This window comes from Alosa alosa, chromosome 18 (genome assembly GCF_017589495.1).
Source record: "Alosa alosa isolate M-15738 ecotype Scorff River chromosome 18, AALO_Geno_1.1, whole genome shotgun sequence".
NCBI lineage: Eukaryota > Metazoa > Chordata > Actinopteri > Clupeiformes > Clupeidae > Alosa > Alosa alosa.
The window spans coordinates 14,281,551-14,306,672 of NC_063206.1; the positions used below are offsets into that span (position 1 = coordinate 14,281,551).

At 42.6% G+C, this 25,122-nt stretch overlaps 1 protein-coding gene across 1 annotated transcript in view; it reads right to left on the bottom strand.

Annotated features, from left to right (window-relative positions):
* Positions 1–25,122, bottom strand: part of opn4a (opsin 4a (melanopsin)) — a 37,817-nt gene continuing 12,695 nt past the window's right edge. The window contains exons 2-11 of the mRNA XM_048269648.1: positions 23,136–23,278; positions 22,733–22,866; positions 14,492–14,695; positions 13,406–13,577; positions 13,057–13,218; positions 12,314–12,421; positions 8,739–8,934; positions 8,086–8,256; positions 5,234–5,302; positions 1–3,723 (exon numbers count right to left, since the gene is read on the bottom strand). Coding sequence (XP_048125605.1) covers positions 3,487–3,723; positions 5,234–5,302; positions 8,086–8,256; positions 8,739–8,934; positions 12,314–12,421; positions 13,057–13,218; positions 13,406–13,577; positions 14,492–14,695; positions 22,733–22,866; positions 23,136–23,278 — 1,596 coding nt within the window. The 3' untranslated portion in view covers positions 1–3,486. The remainder of the gene's footprint in view (positions 3,724–5,233; positions 5,303–8,085; positions 8,257–8,738; positions 8,935–12,313; positions 12,422–13,056; positions 13,219–13,405; positions 13,578–14,491; positions 14,696–22,732; positions 22,867–23,135; positions 23,279–25,122) is intronic.

Consider the following 25,122-nt stretch of genomic DNA (forward strand, 5'->3'; position numbering starts at 1 on the left):
CATTCTCCTCATTACAAAAAAAACAGGCTAAAACAGGAGCCAGAGCTGAACATACTGCAGGTTTTGTGGACTCGACAGGAGGTCTGCTCAGGCCCATGCAGATGCCATGCCACTGCAGTGGCTTAGTGGTGTATGTGAGGGAAAGTACCTCCATCACAAGGCTACATTTGTTCTAAAAAAAGTAAAATCAGGCGTAAAAAAAGCAGCTATGAGAATATTGTGACGGAGTCCCAAGGACAATGAGGAAACAGTCTTCCCCTTCTTTTTCTTATCAAAGCACAAGGAAGTTTTTTACTATTTACATTCAACATCATGTTATACTTCATTAAACCACGGCATGTACACTACTCTCAGATACAGATAGAATACACTTCACCACAGGTACAACAGAACAAAATAAAAAATAAATGTGAGCCAATAAATAAAGACATTGCTTTAATCATACAAAAGGTCAAAAGGTCATGGGCAATGGGAGGATTGTTGAGGGTCGGTCAGGCTCAATGACCAGTGAGCTGCCGAGCCATCTAGCTACTTCTAGGAATCACTCCCTCTACCAGGAGTGCATCTAACGGCCCCCCCACCGGGCTTGAAAGTGTGACTTTGAGTGTGGGAGTTGGGCACAATACCAAGGGGGTTAGAAGCCACGGCTGACCGCACTGACATGTTTTTCATTGCTGGTTCGGTGAAGTTTGGACGGCACAGCCATCCACTAGCTTACCTCAGTTAATGCAATAATAAGTGTGAACTTGAATGTTTTCAAAAAATTCAAAACATATTTAGCATTTTTACTTAAGACTTTCAACATTAAGACAATATATCAAAATACACATCATGTATATAATGAAAATATAGGTTATGCTAATTTGTCCACATTACAATTAGTTAAAGCCTCAAAAAGACTAACACATTCAGATAGGTCAGAAAAACAATGGCTGGGAACTCACAACAAAATAGAGAAGTAGCCTACAACGTGGTAGCGGTCAAAAGTACACCTCAGTTACTCCTCCAATCACCCTCCCACCAGCCTTGCCTTTTCATAGCCCTAAGCCATCACAATGTTGACAATAACCATGTTGGCAGCACTAACACCCCCTGGGGTGACAATGCTGCCACCCACTGTGGCATACCTTTTCATAGCGCTTCACAGCAGGACACTCACATTGGCCAATCCAACACATTTTGACCAGGATGAAGCAAGGAACTCAAACATCTGACCATGGCTGCAGCAACACACCACCAAAGCATTTCATGATAGATGGACACAAACCTGCTCTACACATATTTTTGGTAGCCTATAGAACACTTTTCTTGACTTTTTCCCAGTTCCCTGTATAGCTCTGATGATGACATTTGAATTGCGAACAAGTGAATCACTTCCACATAATTGAGGTAAAAACAGCATTGCTTAGCATAATCAAGAAGAACCTGAAATCAAAAATGCAATTATGCAGAAAGTTTAATCAGTAAAGTAAAGTTCTGGTCCACCTTTGGACATATGACCTTTGTGTCTCCCACTAGTGTGAAATTTTAAAGACTTTCTTTGACAAGGTGGCTCTCGTCTCGTCTCAGGTCATGTTAAGAAAAGAAATGCCTGATAAGAATAATGATTATCTAAAGGTGCTGCCCCCTGCTGATGATGACTCTTATGGAGAGAGACGTAGGTAATGAATTTGCACTCAGGAGACTGAGATATTGCCCGCAGATCCTGAAGTAAAAATCACTGTTGGAAGTGGTTCCATCTTGTTACAAACACTTCACTTACATTCTACCCACAATACATAATCAGGCTCAATCACTCTAAAGGGGAGAGATATTGTGGACAGTGGGCCGTATTCATGGGTTTCATCAGGTCCCTTTCCACAGGTGTATAAAATCAAGCACCTTAATTATCAATGCAGACTGTATGGTGCTTGATTAATACACCTGTGGAAAGGGACCTGATGAAACCCATGAATTGTTTTCCTGAGAGTATATCATTGTCTGCTTAGTGTTTGTTCTTATAATGCTACATACTAAATACCTTGCCATGTCCAAGCGCTTCATTTATGTTGGATTTACATTAACTAACTTGTTCCACTGATTTAGACTCCAGATCATATTTGTACAATCCACGAGAAAACAAACAAGGGAACTAATTCAATTTAATGTATTAAAAATCAATATCTACAATACACCTACACCTGACCTTCCTTGATTAAAATGAAACAAAAAGGAAATGTCAACAGCACACAGGGTAGATTTCAAAACAACCGAGTAAGAGTGCAACTGTCAGCCTGTGCTAATACGATTGATTAGCAGCAATGCTGGGCAGCAAACTGATGGAAAGGCAGAAGGATATACATAGACTAAAGAGAAGGCCAGCCACTACATTCCTCCACCGAGGAGACATAGGGAATTGATCAATGTACGAGACCATGCTATAGTGACGATATACCGCGTTAATGATTCAGTCACATATTGAGCTCCAGTGACTGAGTCGAGGAAAAAGTCTGTCCCACACACTAGGGTTGAGTTTCAGACCCCCCACCAGCACACTCACATACAAGACTGGCCACCCTCAAAACAGGTGTCTACAGTAGGCAATCACCAGCCAAGCCAGTTGATGTCATTGGGCCAATAGGTTAGTATGCATTGATGGGGCCAGTTTAGGGAGAAACACTGTTGAAAACTTGGTAGCTCCCCCTAGTGTTTAGTACATGGTTTGGTGTTTTCTTATTTTACTATATTTATCATCTTGGTCATTTCCACAATAATAATGATGATGATGATGATAATAATAAAAAATGTATGCCAATAATGTAATTCTATAAGCAAGATTGAAAAGACGGCATTAGGATGCAAGCCTATTCTTTTCGTACAGCTTCTCTATTTCATGCATTGTATTCAATTTTGTTAAAAGTCATCAAGCCCTGCATAGAATGCAAAGTAAGATTAATACAATTGTTCACCTTTTCTTCAAAGTTGCATAATTGTGAGTGTAGAAGCATGATGTTGACTAAGAAATCTTACTGTAATACTACAACTTTTAATGACTTCCTCTGGGATAACTGTCTGACTTCGGCAATCACTGATGTAAGTCAGACATTCAATTACACATTCCTGCAATGTTCCTCTTGGCTGTCCAAGATGTAGGCTGCAGGTTGTTTAAATATCAACCAACCACCTGACTGGATGCATGATGTCACTATCAACAGAAGCACATTGGCAGCAGATTGCATTTTGCAGCAATAAATGTCATGGGAGCTTATAAATTCATAATGTGGGCAGTTTTTGTGATAACCTCAGAGACTTGGTGGCCATGGAGTTATTTTTAAATGTGTGCAGTGGCTGAGGGAAAGGTGAAGAGGACATTATCAGAAGGGACAGAAGCAGCCAGACTCATCTTGGAGCTACGCTTCAGAAGGATCTTATTCAGAAGAACAAAACTGAGAAATAAGCGAACTGAAACAAACCGAACAAAACAAACGAAACAGACCAGCGGGTGATTCAGCACAGAGGAGTGGAGTCAGAAGCAGAGGGAAGGGCAGATGCCTTCGGCGCACTTCCTGCCAGGTCAGAGGTGGCAGACCCTTTTGCCACGCTGCCATTGGCCAGACGGGATCCATTGCTACGGTAATTGAACCTCAGGGAGGACAGGAAAGGATTGGACTCTGAGGTGATGACGATGCTAGGGATCCGGCCAATCCCTCCTCTGGAAACCACACCATCTGTCGATTCTCCACCCTGCCACAAAATGGAACATTCATTAGTCAACACCTGGCTGGAAAAGCCCAGTATTACATCTCATCTCCAGCTAAACTAGTGCAATATTAGTGTCACTATAACATCTGTAGCTCTTCAAGTTATTATTTATATATGTTCAGTAACCCATGGAGATTAGGCTGGAATGCAAGCCCATAATACAAGTCACATTTTCCTCAAGAGAAGAATATCCCGTTTCCATACGCTGTGCAGCTCTGGTGCACCCAACCTACATAGGCTGTGGATATAAGAACCACTCTTCCAGGTGGTGCCCAAGATTTAATTACAACACTTCATCTGGATGTTTATGTTTATGGTTTATGGACACTTTAGTCCAAAGCGACTAACAATGACATCAGTAAACAATATATTAACATTAAATTACATTACATTGAATTAACTAGGGCTGTCAAAAAAACTGATTCATTTCGATTAATTAATTTGAGAAAAAATAACTGATTAAAAAAATGAGTGCAGATTAATCGATTCCTTATGACCTTTGACCCGAGCCGTTCTAGTCAGTAAAAATTAGACTGTAAAATGAAGGAGAGAGAAGAAAACGTGCTGCCTGGATCATTGATTGGAACATTTACTCTTTGCAATGTCTGCAGCAAGGAATTTGCATATCACCGGAGTTCATCAACTCTATAGTTGCACATCAATGCAAAGGAATAAGTGTTGACATTGAGGGGAGTGTTAATTTATTTTCATTGTGTCCCCTAGGTTATATCTGTGGCCTGAAATGCCTTGTATGTGAAGAAAAAACTTCTTCCCGAAGCAGTTTTGAATTTATTTCCTCATCATATTAGGTCATATCATAGATTATTATGGCCGTTATTTGAACAGTGAAAATAATAATAAGAGTTTTTGAACTTTAATGTCACTAATGCTGATTATTCAATGATTCATTTGAATTTAAATATTTAAAATACTTTCACAGCAAAAATTATGTATGCGATTAATTTAGATTAATTAATCACAGAGTATGTAATTAATTAGATTATTTTTTTTAATCGATTGACAGCCCTAGAATTAACAGATCAGAGTAAAGAAAAATCAAATAGCCCCAAAAAAATCCAAAATAATAGACTGAATAGAATTAAACAGAAACAGTGTGTAACACTCCACAAACAGCGAAGCTTCCATGAATACAAGGAACACCCTGTGACTTGTTTGCAAACCACAGGAAAATGGCAGAACATTTACAGTATTTGGTTGTTCTGGACTACTTGTTAGAGGCATTTAGGAAGCCCTGTCAAAGGCACAATAACAGGCTCTGAGAAAAGATGCTTTTCACTTGTGTATTTCTCCAGTGGTCTACGGTAGTAGCTCTGTGACCTCTTGATAAGATATGGACTGTGATGACCGGCTGAAACAATGTCATGCCCTCCAAGTGGCAACACATGAGATCCTGCCTCAATCACACGCGTCAGCAGACACAACTGGACACTGATCTGCACACACAAGGAGGTGGCAGGGTGCTAGGACTTACCCCTGGAGGCAAGGACCGGTCAGGGTGACCCGCTCCAGCAACAGAGACGTCATCCATGTCAGAGGAGGTCTTTGGGGAAAAGGAGGTAAGTGTGAACATGAGAAAACATGACTATTCTTGAGGTAAACTCGTGACAGCACTCCATGTCTAGGGAGCGGTATATTCGGCATTTAAAATTAGCACTCTATTGCGAAATACTGTATATTGTATTGTTCAGAGTCATTTGGGGACATCAGAAGATGTCATTTAGACCTCCACTTCAAGGTTGACTTTCTAGAAGCAGTGTCAAGCTGTTGGACTGAGATAAATGGGGCAAGAACTGAGCTCAATAATTAGAAATAAGCTGATAGCGTTCTTTGCCAAGTAACCTGAGCTTTCCCATGATCTCTGGCTGCTAACTTTCCTCTCACCTCATCCCCTCAGCCCTCATTGGAATTGCTAAAGAAACCCAATTTAATTTCACTTGCCTTTTTCAATTATTACTCCTCAACAAGTCTTAAAGGCCACTTTCTGTCATTGGAATCTGATTACAAGGGTAGTTTCTCATGAAAGTAAATGTTCCCATTCCTGTGTTATTGGGAATGTAATTATGGGACTTTATTAACTGTCACACAGCAAATGAAATTCTTTAAAGGCTCTGATGTGAGGTCACAAGCTCTGGCTGAGCACCAACATCAGAGACACTTGAAAAATGAACTATGAATGACTTCCGGAAATGGCTAAGCACCTGATGCCAAGCCAAGATGGCGAAGAACTTAATAGGTGATTCTCACTAAAGGGAGAATGGTTAGAGGCTGTGGAATGGTAGCAAGTTGGTAGTACTGTGCAGTGAGTGAACTCCTAAAGACTTTAAGATATGTGGGTCAATGACGTGACATTACGCATCGTCAGATGGTGCAACCAGGTTAAATACTAATTTAAACCAAGACATAGTAGATTAAAGTCAACAAATGGTTGAAAAATGTGTTGTACCTAATTATTCTATTAAACAATATATTTTTAAATGTGTAGAGTATTTATTCACATTTTAATAAAGTATTAAAATGTGAATAAAGAAAAGTACACAATAAAGTATTCATAAGTTACTTTTAATACCAAGGTCAACTACAAAATAATAATTTTATTACACTGTTGACATTCAGGTATACTTAGAAATTTAGAAAACACTTAAAAAAAAACAGAAAGAATTTGCTTGTGCCACCTGACATTTTTTATTGGTGAAATTGCAAATACAGACTAAAAATGTATCAAAACCCCTGAAAATGTTGCACAGCAGTTAAGACTTGTTTAAACACAGCCTTCCAAATAAAAAAATGCATTCTGTCCATTTTTAAAAGCCTTATTTGTCAACGACCCATGTGCTTATGACATGGTTGCCACGATGGATCTCCTTGCTAGCACACCCTCCGAGGTTGCGAGTGTGAGTTTGGTGCATGACTGTGCTGATGATTGTTCAACACAACACAACACAGAACAACATGCCTGACACCTCCTGCTGTCTGTATGAATGCCCATTAAAGCCATGCTCAACTGCTAGCCCCATAGTGGTTACAGAAGGGGGTCATTTTCTAGTCTACATTCCTTGGGACACTTTGAACTGTGAAACAGCGGCAATAGAAACAGGCCACTCACTCAGGAATACACACATTACATAGTTTCACGCATTTTAGGTGAGCCAAGATCAACCAGGGGTCACGGGAGTCCTTGCTGCCTAACATGACTGAGGCAGCAGTGGTCAAACTCAGTGGTTCCACATTGTCAAACATAAAGCATCGACAGAACATCCTTCACCTGGCTCTGACCCATTAGTGAGTGCATGTTTTGGACCAAAGGACACTTAACGGATTCATGCGAGATTAGGACAGAGTCCTTTCTGATGAACATGCTTTATTTACTTGCCTCCCCTGTTCTAAAAATGCTTTAAAACATGTTCATCTCTCCCCTCTCTCGCTTTCTGTGTGTGTGTGAGAGTGCTCTTTTTTTCAACCAGCGAGTGTGAAACACAGCTGGAGTCCAGATGCTGCCTTAGCTTTACACACACACACAAACACACACACACACACACACACACACACACACTGACAGTCGTCTGCCTCTAGCGCCTCACACACACACACACACACTGACAGTTGTCTGCCTCTAGCGCCTCACACACACACACACACACACACTGACAGTCGTCTGCCTCTAGCGCCTCACACACACACACACACACTGACAGTTGTCTGCCTCTAGCGCCTCACACACACACACACACACACTGACAGTCGTCTGCCTCTAATGCCTCACTCAGCAGTAATGTAATGCCACTATTTTAGGAAGACTTCCAAACTAACTACTTACCATAAAACACTCTCAAACCTTGGAACAGAAGTAGCTGTGCTAGACTCTTCACTGACAGCCAACAACCCCCTACAGCCACAACTGTGTCTACACCCACAAACAGCAACTTCTCAAGCATTTCCCAGTACCTACGTTCTTTAGAATGAGTCTCTCGTTCTTTCTCTCTCCCTCTCTCTCTCTCTGCCTCTCTCTCTCTCTCTCTCTCTCTCTCTCTCTATCTACCATATACAGTACATACACATTCATGTGCAAACTATAAACACTGCATAAAGAATTAGCGAGGACATTACTCTTCATGGGGAAAAAATGCTTCTTATCTCCAGCGTCATGGCAGGATGCTTACATCTGAGCATGCACTGAAAACTTCAACCTTAACGCCTGAACTACTTCCGCACTCTGCGCCTGCAGCAATTTCTTTTTTTTCTAATAAAGGCTGATGTTCATTTGTTCATTAACATTTAGCTGTGACCTTTCCACACCCGGGCGGCGGTGCCAGCTGGAGGACTCACCTTCTCAAAGATGCCCGAGTCGTGGTTCTTGAGCTTGGACTTGAAGCTGGAGGAGCTGCCGGGCTTGAAGTCAGGGAGCTCCGCCGTGTCCTTACTGATATCACAGGACACCTGCCGGCTGACAGGCCGCGAGCCCATGCTTGAGAGGTCAGCCTCTGTGTCTGTCCAGCCCTGAGGAAGAGGATGAAGGACACACACACACACACACACACACACACACACACACACACACACACATGCACACCGACACATCACGTATCACACACATGCGAACACACACATAGACACACATGCACGCGGGCATACACAGATAAACCAATATGGAAATATAAATAAATACATAAATAAAAATAATTACTGTAACACAATCATGCATACATATCACACACACACACAAACACGTACACAAATGTGAAAACAAACCTAAACTCAAGCACACACACATCATACATCACCCACCCACCCACACATACATTCATAAGTTATAAAGATAAAAATAACTTGCCATGTCATAGAACATACACAGTCAAATAATAAATAAAAGCCATGGGGACAAAAGGGCGGTCATTCACTGCACTCAAGGACAGCCACAGACAATGCGCAGCCCTCACACAGACCAACGCAGAGGCCGCACGCACGGCAGCAGGACTCACCGATTCGCTGTCGGAAGCGGAGGACAGACGGGGCTTTCCAGAGCTGGGCCGGCGGAAGTGCGCACTGATGTCGGACGACTGGCTGGTGACGGTGGAGCGGCGGGTGGAGGCGAAGCTGCTCTGGATGGAGCGCAACTCACGCGGCGGCACACACAGAAGCGTGCCCAGGCACGGGATGTACTTCGCCAGGGCAGACCTGCGATGCGCGCGCGCGCGCACGCACACACACACACACACACACACACACACAGAGAGAGATTAGAAGAAAGAAAAAGACAGAGATATTGCACATTCAGGGCCCTATTTTGACGATCTAAAACATGTGGTCTGAAGAGTATGGTTTAAGTACACTTAGGGCGTGTCCAGTTGTGTCGCACCTGGTGCTGTGATGCATTAGGCCTAAGATACGGCTCTCAGAAATCAACTCCCACCGCACACTGACTGCCTATTGTTCTGCTGTGTCCCTGACCTGATTGTGTAAGGTAGACACCTGAAGCATAATATGCTGTTAATTCTGTTAATTGTGTTAATGTGTGTGACCCAGTGACCCATCTAACAGCAGGTTAACTGATCAAATTCATCACACAGTGGGTACAGCGGTCACATCAGCCCCACGATTCTCTGAGTAAATCGCTTCTACATTTTCAATTAACCTGAATGCTAAAAGATGTAAAGATGAATACATTGTGCAAATACCACACACTTGTCAGACATGTGACAGAAACATGTACTCAGTAACAAATGCACTCACATCCACACACAAATGGCCACACTCCAAACCCACCAGAGACATTATAAGTGCAATGTGACATTTGGTGCAGCATGTGCAGTGAGCCTTTTCTGAGTGATTGAGGAAGAAATGTTGACACATTTTATGTCAGATTTACAGTAAATGGAGATTCACATGATGTGCTTTTAATGTCTGTTTGACCAATCTATTCTATTCTGACCAATCTAATCTATTCTATCTAGTTGGAATTATGGAACTATCCCCTATTAATTTAGATAGGAGCCTGCTTTTTTGCCTGAAATAGCTGCCCAGGGGCATTGCCAAGATGATTGCCAAGTGGAGGGACTTGCCAATAAAGACTTAGTCTCTACTAAGCCAACCCCAATGCCACAGGCTTGTAATGACAGGGCCATAGATGAGCCCTATAAGTCATCTCCCCTTATGTGTGATGTTATGCTATAACATGCATTTATCATAAGGAGATATTTGAATTCCTAGCACCAGCCAAACAGAACCTCATGGTATCAGGTGACTGCTTGGCCTAAGCAGAATCTTCTGAACTGGTTGACCCCTTTAGGAGGCATTTTAACCACATACACACACACACACACACACACACACACACACACACACACACACACACACACACACACACACACACACACACACACACACCACACACACACACACACACACACACACACACACACACACACACACACACACACACACAAACACACACAAACCTACACACACACACATATGAGAAGATGACTTTTAACGTTATCCAGGCTCTGAGGTTGACACGGCTCCGTTAGGGGCTTTTTGCTCTATTTTTCTTCTCCAGGACAAACGCTTAAAGGTGAGATGAAAGGACTAGGCCGCAACTCCCCCACCAGGGGCAAGTCTGACTGGGGCGAGAGGGAAGCCTTTCCCAGGGGTGGAAACGCAAAACACATTCCAGGTTGACACCACAGAAAGTAGGTCTCTCCTTGCACAATGCATAATAACAGAAAACGGTCAAAGATGATCAGTAAATACAGTATGTCATCAAAATTGGCTACTTCATGGATGAATTGCTTTCAAAAGTTTGATTCACACACAGTGGGCCACATTCTTGAATAAAATTGCTCCTAAATTGCAAATGGAAGGGTTCTCCAAAACAAAAATCCTGATTTACAAACTCAATCTTACAAGCACATATTGTGAATAACAATGACTGATAAATGTCATTTGTTAAATTTGGGAGTCATGCACACTCTAGAATGATTATCCACACACTTGAATTACAAATGACCACCATGTTGGGAGTCAGTGACAGGTGTTAGAAGCATACATTTACCTTGTCAACAGTTAAGCAGAGAACTATATACTGTTACTTTATACAGTTGTGGCAGTGCGTTTTCCAGAAGTCTGATCTGTGTTTTCTAGAGAATGAACCTTCTTCTGGAACAGTCTGATATGGATATGGATATGGGTTCTGTCCCAATCATGGACAAAACCCATGGTACAGAGATTGCATGGGATATATCATGCTTTACTCTCAGGCTATTGATTACTGAATGAAGGCAAAGGAATTAGTCTAGATTGATAATGATGACTACTAGTGACTACTGGCTCATTCATTGACAAACAAAAATCCAGAAAAAGTAAAGATGTATGTTGTTGTTCACTATACATATAGTGCCAATTATGCATGTAGGTACATTGCAATAGAAGCTGAACAGAACACTGTAAAATGTGAGACAGAATAAACAATAAATGATCTGAATGTATAACATTATTTACACAATTGCCATAGCTTTAAGTCACTATAAATGAATGCAACTGGGTTCAGAAATGAAAAACAAAAGGCAGAAAATAAACACATTGTTAGTGTTACTGCTTTGGTCAGTGGCACAGTTTTCTACATTTCCAGAGGTTGTGCTTGACATGCTGCCTGCAACAGCAGCGGCGCTCGGGGAGCAGTGAGCCCAAATTATTGCCCCATTATTGGAATCCAGTCGATGGCAGTGTGTGCTCACAGCATGAGTCAAACCTCAAGAGGTTTAAGAAAGGGTATTATTGACATGTATTAGCATTTGTTACCATTATTTAAGATTGACAATTACTCAAAGTGAAAGCTAATGACCCTCCAAAGGAAACACATCAATTCTGTAAGACTGTCATCAACAAAGTCTGCTTAGACTGGACAATGTGCTGTGAGAAAACAACTCTGATCATGTCAGTTAGGACTTTCCTGCTAACCAGTAGGCCACGGCTGCCCTGAAGACCACGTCATCTACCCTGTGAAGATCACGTCATGCGACGATTCACGCTGTGACTTCACTGCACATTAATTAACCTGAATGCCATTAGCATTCAGGTTAATTGAAAATGTAGAAGCGATTTACTCAGAGAATCGTGGGGCTGATGTGACCGCTGTACCCACTGTGTGATGAATTTGATCAGTTAACCTGCTGTTAGATGGGTCACTGGGTCACACACATTAACACAATTAACAGAATTAACAGCATATTATGCTTCAGGTGTCTACCTTACACAATCAGGTCAGGGACACAGCAGGACAATAGGCAGTCAGTGTGCGGTGGGAGTTGATTTCTGAGAGCCGTATCTTAGGCCTAATGCATCACAGCACCAGGTGCGACACAACTGGACACGCCCTAAGTGTACTTAAACCATACTCTTCAGACCACACGTTTTAGATCGTCAAAATAGGGCCCTGAATGTGCAATATCTCTGTCTTTTTCTTTCTTCTAATCTCTCTCAGTGTGTGTGTGTGTGTGTGTGTGTGTGTGTGTGTGTGTGTGTGTGCCATGAGAGTAAGAGGGCGTTCTGTGTGTACCTGTACTTTGGGTGTGTAATCGCATAGATTATAGGGTTGTGGATGGCAGAAGCCTTGGCAATCACAGCAGGCACAGAGTTCATATAAGGAGTCAGCATATCAGCATACCTGTGTGAGGGAGGAACGAAAGAGAGAGAAAGGAAAAGAGAATGAGAGAGAGAGAGAGGGGGAGAGAGAGAGAGAGAGGGAGAGAGGGGGGGGAGAGAGAGGAGAGAGAGAGAGAGAGGGAGAGAGGGGGAGAGAGAGGGGGGAGAGAGAGAGGGAGAGAGAGAGAGAGAGAGAGAGAGGGAGAGAGAGAGGAGAGAGGGGGGAGGGAGAGAGAGAGAGGGAGAGAGAGGAGGAGAGAGAGAGAGAGGGAGAGAGAGAGAGAGGGAGAGAGAGAGGAGAGAGGGGGGGGAGAGAGAGAGAGGGAGAGAAGTAGAGGTGGAGATGGGAGGAATACAGAAATAGAGACAGTGTGAGAAACACACAAAAATGCATAGGGGCAGACAGTGTGAAATACACACAAACAGAATGTGGAACAGTGATTGAAAGAGTGATAGAGAAGAGGAGAGAGAGAGAGAGAGAGAGAGAGAGAAAGAGTAAGGAAAACAGAACAGGAAAATCTTAACTTTGTGCATGATTTGAATATATGTATTATTCTTTTGCTGATAGGTCGAAGTTGTGGATAAGGTAACTAGTTGTTGACAGTTCAAAAGCAGCAATTTCATGTATGTATGTATGTATGTATGGGCAACGCTCACCCAGCAAAGGCAGTGAGGGCAACGGCTGAGTAGGGAGACCAGGAGATGACGTACAGCAGGATGGCAATGAGGGCAATCTTGGCCATCTTCCACTCATTCCTCAGCCGGTTGAATCTCTTTATGGAGTCCCTGTTGTTGTTCCCACTGATTTTGCTTACAGCACTATAATACACAGACACAGACACACGCATACGCACAAGCACACACACAAACACATGCAGTACACACAATAGAATTATAATCACTGTAATTAAATTACTCAGTTACACTGCTTGTGATTATAGTCATAATAAAACTGGCGCAATTAAAATCCATTTATGCATAGTTAGAGCCTTGGCTGGGGACTGACTTGTTGGTGTTGCGGATGGCTCGGAAGATGAAAACGTAGCAGTAGATGATGACGATGAGGGGGATGAAGAAGACAAAGCAGAACAGCAGCATGGTGTATGCCCGCACCGAGGGGGTGAAGGTCATGTAGTCCCAGGTGCACGAGGTCAAGAGGCCCTCGGGAACGTACGCACCTGACAGAGAGAAAAAAAACAAACCAGATGAAGAGGGGAGCTGGGGGTCACGATGGAGAGGGGTGGTGGTGGGGGGGGGGGGGTCAAATTCCATCATTATCTCTCTCATGCCTGCATAAATATCCCAAGTGTCACAGAATCTTAAGAATGGGATGACAATAATAAATGGCTTGGAACTAAACCATATTACATAAACTACTCAAACCCCAAAACAGCATTGATGTAGGATCTGAGCAGAGAGACAAGTTTGAAATCGAGGTTCATCAAAAGATGTGTGTTGAGACAAGCTGTCTCTCTGGTTGCGTAACATCTTCAGTTGGCCTTTTACAGTACGTGCCCGCCTGGCGTGCCAGTGCCTCTGATGGAGGAGGCTGCACGCTTAGAGGAGACTGCATGCTAATCAGCTGAGACGGAGCAAACAGGCCCAGGGAGGCGCTGGCAGAGACAGACGCCCTTCACACTGGAGGACAAGGGACTCGGCGGCACGTCTGGACTGACATGTGGCAGCACCAGGGACAAAGAAAGCCCGCTGAAGGGAAGCCGAGGAGCTCTACTGAGCCACATTCTTCCCCCCAACCCCCGATCCTCCTCAAAAAACACAGTATGCACTACAACAGCCAAAATAAAGATTCACCCAGTCATATTTTCAGAGTTCACAAATACAAACAAGCACACAGAGTATGCCGTTAAAACATTATTAGCCATCACAGGAGTCAATGGACTATTACACACCACAAGAGTCAATAGACATGTTATAACAAGTTCATTTGGATACCGACAAAGTCAAAAACATATTTAAAAAGACATGCACACTATTACAGGCAAGGTCATTCATGTGTTTACGCTTGAAACTAAGCCAATTATTTGAATTTAAAACAAAACAACTCCAAACTTTCCCCCCCATAAGAACTCACTCCATCCAAAGAATGGGGGCAGGCTCCAGCCCAGCGAGTACACCCAGGCGGCCAGCAGGACCAGCAGGGCCCGCTTGCAGGACAGGACCCCGATGGAGGCCAGCGGCCGCGTGATCACAAAGTAGCGGTCCACCGCGATGACCATAAGCGTGATCATGGAGCATATGCCAAACAGAGCACCGCAGAACGCATACATTTCACAACCTGAGGGGGCAAGTCACAAGCAGAGGAGCAAGAAGACATATAAATAAACAGTTAGACAGTTAAATAAACAGACAGACAGACAGACAGACAAACAAGCAGATATAGCACTTCATTTATCTCCAAAGGGGAAAACACAAAACAAAAGACAAGAAACACACAGACTTAATGACAAATTGATAACACATTCATAATGGAGACATTGTATAAGATGTAGGCCGGTGACAAATAGGATTTCAATGTCAAATCAGAGGCTGACTGAGTGATGGTGCATCCGGATTGCCATGATTGGCATAGATACAGTAATACATCCCTGTTGCCAAATGCCACTGCTGACATGTGACGGTTGTTGAGGTGTAAAACTGTGGAGTTTATTTTAGGCTCCAATTCATCATGTATGACCTTTTTGTGAGTGTTGGAACAAAGTGTTCATCCATGATTGTGTGATTCAAACGGAATGATTACAGGTGTGCTCATTAATAGGCATGTACAAAAACACATAGACATTTTGTACTCGCTTGGTGCATTGAATGTGGTTGATGTGGGTGATATACATCGGATGATTGGGGACACTTAGCAGTAAGGAAAAATATCTAGTTTAATTAAACTCAAGGAGAGCACCAAACAAATACAACAGTTAAGACGAAGACCTTTTAGTGCTGAGCATGCCGCGTGACAACCTTCATCTCACACATGTAGGTATATTATATGTGTGCCTCTAAGACAAATCCAATGAGGCAACTGGCCACTTCTTTAGTTCTGGTCTGCTGGTCCTGAACATAATGTCTTTACATAAGCATCTAACATAATGTCATTGCAGTTTATTATGGCTACTTCAGTAACACTGGGAAGAAATGCACAGGAGTGCATATTCCCAATATCCATGGACTTTATAATAGCTACTTAAGCATTTATTTATTTATTTTATTTATGCTTTTAGCTGATGCTTTTATCTAAAGCAACTTACAGATACATCTAGACCTCTGTCTGCTCTGATTCCAGGCCTGCACACATCCAGAGGAACATCAAATGATATGAGTGACACTCAGCCTGCTTTTACTGGCCGCTGCTCTGCTCATCAGCTTAATTGCGGTTTCACGTCCAGAGCATACACAAAGTGGGAACAACCGGCTGACGGTGACTGGAATTTAATGGATGGAGGGAGATAGTTGGATTGGCACACATGGCTTAGCTTGTAAGCCTTTATAAATAGACAATCGTTGACCGCTTTCTTGCATTTATTTTTTGTGTAAGTGTGTATGTGTGTGTGTGTGTGTGTGTGTGTGTTTGTGTGTAATGTGGGAAGTATGATAAGCAGGAAGTGTACATGGTAAGCAGATTCTTGTCAGTTTTCTGATGGGTGAAATTAGGTGACCTAATTGCTGGATTATTCAGTCAGGTGAAGGAGAGGTAAATCAGATTTGTTAAATCAGACGGAACTGCAACACAGGAAATTAACATGAATTGAGGCGCCTAGTGTGGTCTGGGGAATTCTTTTTTGGCTCATGTAGGGTATTTAATATTCTGAGCCAACCTCTGCTCTTCATCACCACTCACATTGCTACCAGATGTGATGAATGCAATTAAGATTTTTACTGAGATAAGCAACTGACATTTAAAACGCACACATGCAAGCACACACACGGTCTCTCTTTCTCTTTTCTTTTTTTTTTCTTTCTCTTTCTCTCTCTCTCTCTCTGTCATGAGCTCTCTCTCTGCCTGGTAACACGCGCTGATTGAAGTCTGATGACCTCCACCTGTTCCTGCTCTGCTCTGCCTCACCCTCGTTTACCTACCAGCTGCACTGCATTCACCACTCGTCATGCCCTGTATATAAAGCCTTGCTTTTCAGTCCACACTTGTCAGATCGTCTGCAACCAGCACCAGTTACCTGCCTGTTTTGGAAAACGCCTCTGACTCTTTGCCTGTGATCCCGGACCCGCTCATTACTTCTGTGTTCTCCAGCCCCGTAATCTTGACCTGCCTTCCGTCCCTCTTCTCTGAATACCGCCCTAGTCCTTGACTGTACAGCTGCTTCGTTTCAATTGTTGTGTGTGTGTGTGTTTCCAGGACTCCCCGGATCATCCAGCTCCTGCCATCGCTGTTCGGCTACTGGGGAACACGACACGCAGACTCTTGGAACTCCTAAACCCCCCGAACCCCTGAAACCCCCCTTAACCCCCAACCCCTTAAATAAACTTTTTTGAGCGTGGACGCTTTTGTGGTCCTCGGCCCTGTTTGGTGTCTGGCACTCTCTCTCTCACACACACACACACAGATACACACACACACAAAGTTACATCTTTATTTATCATGACCAGCGGGCGTCATATAGGTTTAGTCAGATTTTTTTTTTTTTTTTTTCGATGCCCAAATTTCCGTCAATGATTCCGGGGACACTGAAAGACGGGATACCGAAACTTGGTGGGCATGTAACCCCACATGGATAGCATGGAACCATCGTTTTTCGTTTTGATCTGTAGCCCCCGCTGGACTGGACCCCGAAAGGAGGGTAGGGCAGACACAGTTTTCTGTGAATATCTCGAAAACCGTAGGGTTTAGGAGGACCTTTTTTTTGTATGTTGATCTCAAGGGCCATGTCAACCCATTCCATAACCACTCATTTCATGTATAGCGCCACCTAGTTAAACACAAAAAAGTAAAAATGAGGTGTTGTAATTGAAGGTATCTGTGACCTAACATAGTCAAAACTGCATGAAATTGGAATTGTAGGATCATTATGACACCCTCTGTATGCACGCCAAGTTTTGTAGAATTCCGTTCATGGGGGGCCACACAATAAATTAATTTATGTTACTATACACCAACTGGCCTGTAGGTGGCCGGAGACAGTTTTCTGTGAATATCTCGAGAACCGTAGGGGCCTAGGAGGTCCACCTTTTTATGTATGTTGGTCTTAAGGGGCATGTCAACCCATCCCATTACCACTTATTTCATGTATAGCGCCACCTAGTTAAAAAAATTAAAAGCAAAAATTAGGTGTTTTTATCACAATATCTCTGGCTGACAAGGTCAAAACTGCACGAAATTAAAAGTGTAGGATCATTATGACACCCTCCGAATGCATGCCAAGTTTTGTGTACTTTCGTTCATGGGGGGCCTTACAATAAAATAATTTATGTGTACATTTAGTGACGACACCAACAAGGATTCCGGACACTGAAAGACCGTGTACACAAAACTTGGTGGGCATGTACCCCCACATGGATAGCATGGAACCGCTATTCTTCGCTTTGATCTGTAGCCCCCCGCTGGACTGGACCCCCTAAAGGAGGGTGGGGCAGACACAGTTCTCTGTGAATATCTTGAGAACTGTAGGGCCTAGGATGACCAATTTTTTTTCGTATGTTTGCCTCCAGGGGTCATGTTAACCCATTCCATGTGCACACATGTGCATAAACAGATACACACGCACACACATACATTTACAGTAATCATATGCATGATGACACATACTCACACAGTAGACATATGTACGCATGCATGCACATGCACAAACACACATACGCAGGCAAACACACAAGCACGCATATATACACACACACACACACACCCACACACATAAACATAAATTTGTACACGCGACACATTACATTACATTACATTACATTACATTACATTTGGCTGACGCTTTTTAACCAAAGCGACTAACAACATGGTAAACAGTAAGTTTTAGAACAATTCTCACAATTTTAGGACAGTTTAAAAAAAACGTTAGAGTACAGTAAGAATAAGTGCCGGTGAGTGCTGTTTTAGCAGTTACTTGTCAGTTTAAAACGGCTGGTGAGTGCTAGGATCAGTAAGACTTGTTGTAAGTGTTGCTATGAGAGTAGATGTTCTCTAAAGAGCTGGGTCTTCAGGAGTTTTTTGAAAGTGGAAAAGGATGTCCCTGCCCTTGTAGGAACTGGCAGTGTGTTCCACCAACGAGGAACAACAGATGAGAAAAGTTTGATTGGCTTGAGCGCACCGGGTGGTAGAGAGCTAGACGCCGTCGTCAGAGGGTGAGCGGTCTGGAGGTAGTGTAAGTCTGTATGAGGGCATTCAAGTAGGTGGGAGCAGAACCGAGACTACTTTGTAGGCAAGCCGTTAGAGACTTGAATTTGATGCAGGCCGCCATAGGTAGCCAGTGTAGCTGGATGAGCAGCGGGTAACATGTGCCCTTTTGGGTTGGTTGTAGACCAGGCGCCCGCCGCTCTGGATCATCTGAAGTGGTTTCACTCGCGCAGGCTGGGAGACCTGTCAGGAGGGCATTGCAGTAGTCGAGTCGTGAGATGACTATTGCCTGAACCAGAAGTTGGGTAGCATCTTGAGTCAAGTAAGTCCTGATTTTCCGTGATGTTGTAGAGTGCTAAACGGCATGACCGGGCGACTGAGGCAACATGATCATAATCACATGCACATAATTCAAGATTTTTTCCCGTCATCTACTCCCTGAATTTTTGGTCATTGATACCCGGGACACCGAACCACCGGGGTACATTAAATTTGGTGGGTATGTAGCCCCACTAGACTTTTACGGAAAAATTTCATTTCGCACTGGGACCACCACCAGCCCCCACCGGCTGGGCCCCCATAAAAAAAAAAAAAACAGTTTTTCCTAAATAACTACCTGAATCGTGGCACTGAGGATGAAGAATCTTTTATGGTATGTTGGTACCAAGGGCCCACATCAACCTGGCTCATAATCACTCATTTGTGATTTGCACCCCCACCCCCCGGTAAAAAATGAAAATGCAATATTATTCTGCTTTAATTGCCCCTATCTTCAGTTAAGATGTTCAGAACTGCAGCAAATTTTATGTGTATGATTGACCTGGCATTCTCTGGGGGTATGCCAAGTTTTCGTAGAATTTCATCCATGGGGGTCTAAAAATTAGGTTATGTGTACATTTAGTGACTGTACACTCATTGGCCTGTAAATGGCGGTGCACACATATACACATGCACACACACAGGCACCCACATACTATCGGTATTAGAACGGCCGATACATAATTACAAATTCAGTAGGATTAAAAGAAAGCCAAAATAAATATTCATCATCATCATCATGGCTGCATTTTCAGTATTGGCGATAAGTAGTCGTTTGTCCACTAGATGGCGCATCGTTGCAGTGAGATGTAATTTTGTTGGAAGTCAAAAGTGGGTTGGAAAAAACAATGGACGCTTCCTACAAGGACTGTAATTTACTGCAGCTGACATCTAATAAGGATAGGACGATGTTCACATGAAGTGTAATTCCCATTTCTTCTTGAAGCCTAAATAAATCTGAGGATGTTTATCGGACATGCTTGGTTTTTACTGCAGGCACGTTAATTTTGTAATATCAATAAGGACCTAGGTAATGTTACCAAGCGAAGCGTTAGTTGAGTGATGGAGGCATTTGATTGATTGCATTTGTAGAAAACTATAAATGCGGTTATACCAAGCAAATTGATAGCAGCACTGTTTGTATCTTCGACTGTCATTTATTGCACGTGCTACAAAAATCATTCTGTGCAATGGAAGATTTACCAACGCTATAACCGGTCTGATACAGTTTTGCCTATACATGCGGGAGACTGAGGCTTCTGTTTATTTTGTTTTAAGTGCGTGCAGGGTGTGAGAGGGGAATCGATGTGCTTTGATTACAGCTTGGTAGTTGTAGTCTTGTGAAATTAAAAAGCACGCGTGTGTGAAGTATCCAAACAATGACACCTTCATTTAATTATGGCTGCTTTAGCAACACACCTTAAGCTACTGTGTAGTGGGTCCCATCTAGAAGTGGCTACTTCATTCAAGGCTTTCCTTGACTCATGGAGCTGCTTGAATGTTATTACAATTTTTCGCCACGATATGGCAGTTTAAGTCCGCTTGATACTGTAAGGCGAAGCCATTGGTTTCCAAAGGAGATTTTATTTGTGTCGCCAGCATAGCCTATTGACAATTTATGTTGTAAATAGGCCTACCTTATAATCCTACCTGTAGCTTAGGGAAGCTAACAGCTTTCTATTAGGATCTAGTTTGTTAGTTACCGCTTTGTCATAACTCCCTGATGCATTTTGCATTTAGAATAGCCAGAGCGTGTATATCTCAATCGAAAATTAAACAATATCGGGTGCCTATGGACTAGGCTGGGTGAACCCAGCCTGATCTGCCCGCTATTTATTTTTGATTTCTTAAAAAATTGAGCTTGGTCTGATGAAAGCCAGACTAGCCATGGACCTCAGTTACACAATGCAAGGGAACATGAATCAGCCTATATTTCAGAATTTAACAATAACGACAAAAGCTCTTCAACTTTGGCCCGTTAAAATGTGTATGAACAGTCTAGCGACGCATTTCATCAAGGCCCATTTGGACATGTCAGTTATTTGCACCACTGGTTAGATGTAAAACAGCATTTCGTTTCAGACTAGGCTACTGTTACTTAATTTGTGCATTAACAATAACGTTTCAGACTACTGTTACTTAATTTGTGCATTGACAATAAAGTATTACATGAACTAAAGATGACTAAAATCTTATGTAGAAGAAGAAACATTCACAAAAAAAATCCATCCATCCAAAAATGACCTTTGATTTTGATAGCTGTTGAAAACGCATGGAACTGACAGAGATGTTTTTGTTTATAAATACACAAAAAATAAATAAATAAATAAATAAATAAATAAATAACATTATGCTGATACCTTTTGCTTTTCCCAAATACAATGTAGCCTACAGGTGTAAGTGACCCTTCATCAATCCAGTTGCAATGGATGAACTGTGATGAACTGCCCTACTTGTGATTGTTTAGAGATTTTAAAGGTTTTATAACAATGCTACATCTTCTTTGGCTATTCTACAATCTATTCACCTTTTCAGCACCAGTAGGCTACTTTCTGTGCAGCCAAGACACACACACTCAGGCATGCCAAACAAGCATACACAAAAGTTTCAAGAGTGGGGGATGGAGTAAAATATGGAGTCAAATTGAAGTGTGATTTATTTTCGCGGAACGGATGTACAGGACTGAGCGGCGGTCATATTTTGTACCGCTATGCGGTACATCTAGTTGATTTTCTGTTTGTTAGACACCCACCCATTTAGCATGGCCACCCATTTAGCATTTTTAGCGTACATTCTAGACATATTCAATTTCCATCAAGTGAACCACCAAGGGAGGCAGATTAAAAGACATTGCCATTTTCATAGCCTGAAAGATAGGAATTTTTAGAAGGCAAAGAATGGGCTTTTATTGAGAGCGCAACCTTGCTGTGTTCAGTTTACGGGCAGTCTGGGTAATTCTCAAGAAACAACTGAGAGCCAGCATAGGATGTGAGCTTGGCAGTCCACTATTTACAGTAAAGACTTTTGAAGATTTAAGAAAATATTGTTTCTAGCCTCTATCAGCCTAGTGCGCCTCTGTAGCCTGCCTCTAGATGTATCCTCCTTACTTACAGCTCTTTGTGTCCCTCATGTTTCTTCTCTAAGTGTGACCCATTTTACCGGTAGGCTACAAAGAGTTTACACACATTAACTTCCCAGTGTTACTGTAATTGCTCACAGGTCTGGGGAAGCCAAGACTTACCTGATGGGCAATTTTGTCTGAATGCAGACACCTGACACTGCCTTGTGTGTTCTCTGGCAGAGGAATATCTTTTCCCTTCACTTTTTATTGAAGTAAGCTGAAATGAGCTCTGTAGACAGAGGTTGCATAGGTATTCAGTGGTATGCAGTTTTTAGTTTGTGTGTGTGTGTGTGTGTGTGTGTGTGTGTGTGTGTGTGTGTGTGAATGTGAGATAGGGTCAAACAAAGCTAAGTGCATTTAACAGATCATTGCACATTCAAGTAATACTTGATGCTTTAGTTTGCAATTGTATTTACAGCTATATTTTGCACTTAAACTGTGTAACTCTTCTTTCAGCAACAACATATTTTTGTTTTGTTGAAATGAATCCTTTTTCTCAAGTTTGTGGAGGGTTTCTGTTATACTGTATTTTCTGTTTTGGATCCCTATTCTACGTTCTGTCTATATTTTCTGGAGGCTTACAGTACCTTTCTCCCCAAATATCCATCTCTTGTGCATGCTGGTGGTGAAGAAGATGGGTGTCTGGGTGAGGCACATGAGGAAGTCTGTGATGGCCAGGTTTATAATGAACATGTTTGCTGGTGTCCTAAGTGTCCTGCTCCTATAGAAGCAAACACACACAGAGATTAACACATGTGTGAATGGCACATTCCATAAGAAACTCCTCTATTAGTCTCCTACTAAAAACACAATCTTAATACATTCTTCCAATTCCTTCATGCTGCTCCGTTAGAAAAAAGAATTAACAACCACTGACAAAAAAAAAACAATGACCACAAGTATGTCACACAACTCATTTACAGTTAGATCATTCGAGAGGGGCCCTAATCTATAAACTTCAGCTCCACAGTACTTAATACACTGAAATACCTGCTAAAGGCATAGATGACCAGAAAGTTCCCCACGAGGCCTGTGATGCCCACGGCTCCGATGACGGCTCCAATGGTGTAGTGGGCATGGTCTGGCACGTCCACTGTGGGGAAGGGATGAGGAGCCTCCTCTACCATGGCAACCTGCAATCAAAAACACAGGCATTTACGTGACGCAGTGATGGCATGATTCTGAATGTCAGAGAGAATAGAGAAAATGTCAGCCCGTTTCCATGGCGAAACAAAAATGTATGTAGCCAATGCTAATTAGGGACCTGATGGAAGCTGATGAAAGCAGATTAATGACTTTGAGACAACCAGTTTAGGCTAAAGCTGGGGATCAGTATGAAAGGTGAGAGGAGACAAAAGTAGGTCAAGGATTTTATTACATTTTTTTACATGTATTTGCCTTTAAAATTAGCCAGAACAAGAGCGCCATGTGAAAAAGAAAATCTTCTCTGACCAATTATCTGCATTTTACTGGCAGAAAAGTCCTAACTGACATGATCAGAGTTGTTTTCTCACAGCACATTGTCCAGTCTAAGCAGACTTTGTTAATGACAGTCTTACAGAATTAATGTGTTTCCTTTGGAGGGTCATTAGCTTTCATATTGAGTAATTGTCAATCCTAAATAATGGCAACAAATGCCAATACATGTCAATAATACCCTTTCTTAAACCTCTTGAGGTTTGACTCATGCTGTGAGAACACACTGCCATCGACTGGATTCCAATAATGGGGCAATTTCCGCTGCTGAAATTCAAAGCACTGAGGTGTCACTTAATCGATCAAACAAATCTGATTTACCTCTCCTTCACCTGACTGAAAACTCCCTCAACTGTTCTATATTTCACCAAAAAAGCATCTTAAAACCAAATGCATTGTTTTTTGTTTTTGTTTTTTGTTTTAAATTTGTATGATCTTGCACAAAAGGGGCAGCCGTGGCCTACTGGTTAGCGCTTTGGACTTGTAACCAGAGGGTTGCTGGTTCGAACCCCGACCAGTAGGCACGGCTGAAGAGCCCTTGAGCAAGGCACCTAACCCCTCACTGCTCCCAGAGCGCTGCTGTTGTTGCAGGCAGCTCACTCCGCCGGGATTAGTGTGTGCTTCACCTCACTGTGTGCTGAGTGTGTTTCACTAATTCACGGATTGGGATAAATGCAGAGACCAAATTTCCCTCACGGGATCAAAAGATTATATATACTTATACTTACTTATACTTACTTATACTTATACAAAATGTTTCTCTACATTTGTGGGTATGTACTATCATAAACTTGCTGGATTAAGAGTTTAGACACAGTGATAAATCAGAATAAGGAGAGAGGGCCTCTACTTGGAAGTGGAAGCAGCTACCTGTTCTTTGATAATCACAGAGGTCAGTAGGTTCCTGCTGAATGCCCTGTCCTCCACCTCTTCCCCAGTCGATAAACCCCATAGCATTGTATAGCCAGCTCTCTCTCTCTCTCTCTCTCTCTCTCTCTCTCATTCACACACACACACACACACACATACACGTCTGTCTTTATCTCATGCTGTCATCTTTTCCCATCCCTTTCCTCCTCCGCTTGTCAGAGCACTAGTCAGGAAAGCTGTTGGCAAGCTGTAGACAATGTGTACTTCTGTGCAGTCTAATAACTCTCTAGTGTGCTGACAAAGTCTCACAGCAGCTCAAGCTCCTGCTGGTCTTTGATCTGTCCAGGAGCACACACACACACACACACACACACACACACATACACAGAGACACACACACATACACACACACACGTGCACACAGACACAAACACAAACACAAACACAGACACAGACACACACACACACACACACAAAGCAACTCCCACACTCATCATCACAGATGGCATATTCACCTCTCTCAGAGATTCCTGTCTTGATATCAAAGACCTTTGACTGACATGGATAAACCTGGTAGGCTGTACAACTGTATGCCAACCAGTGGTGGAATGTAACGAAGTACAAATACTTC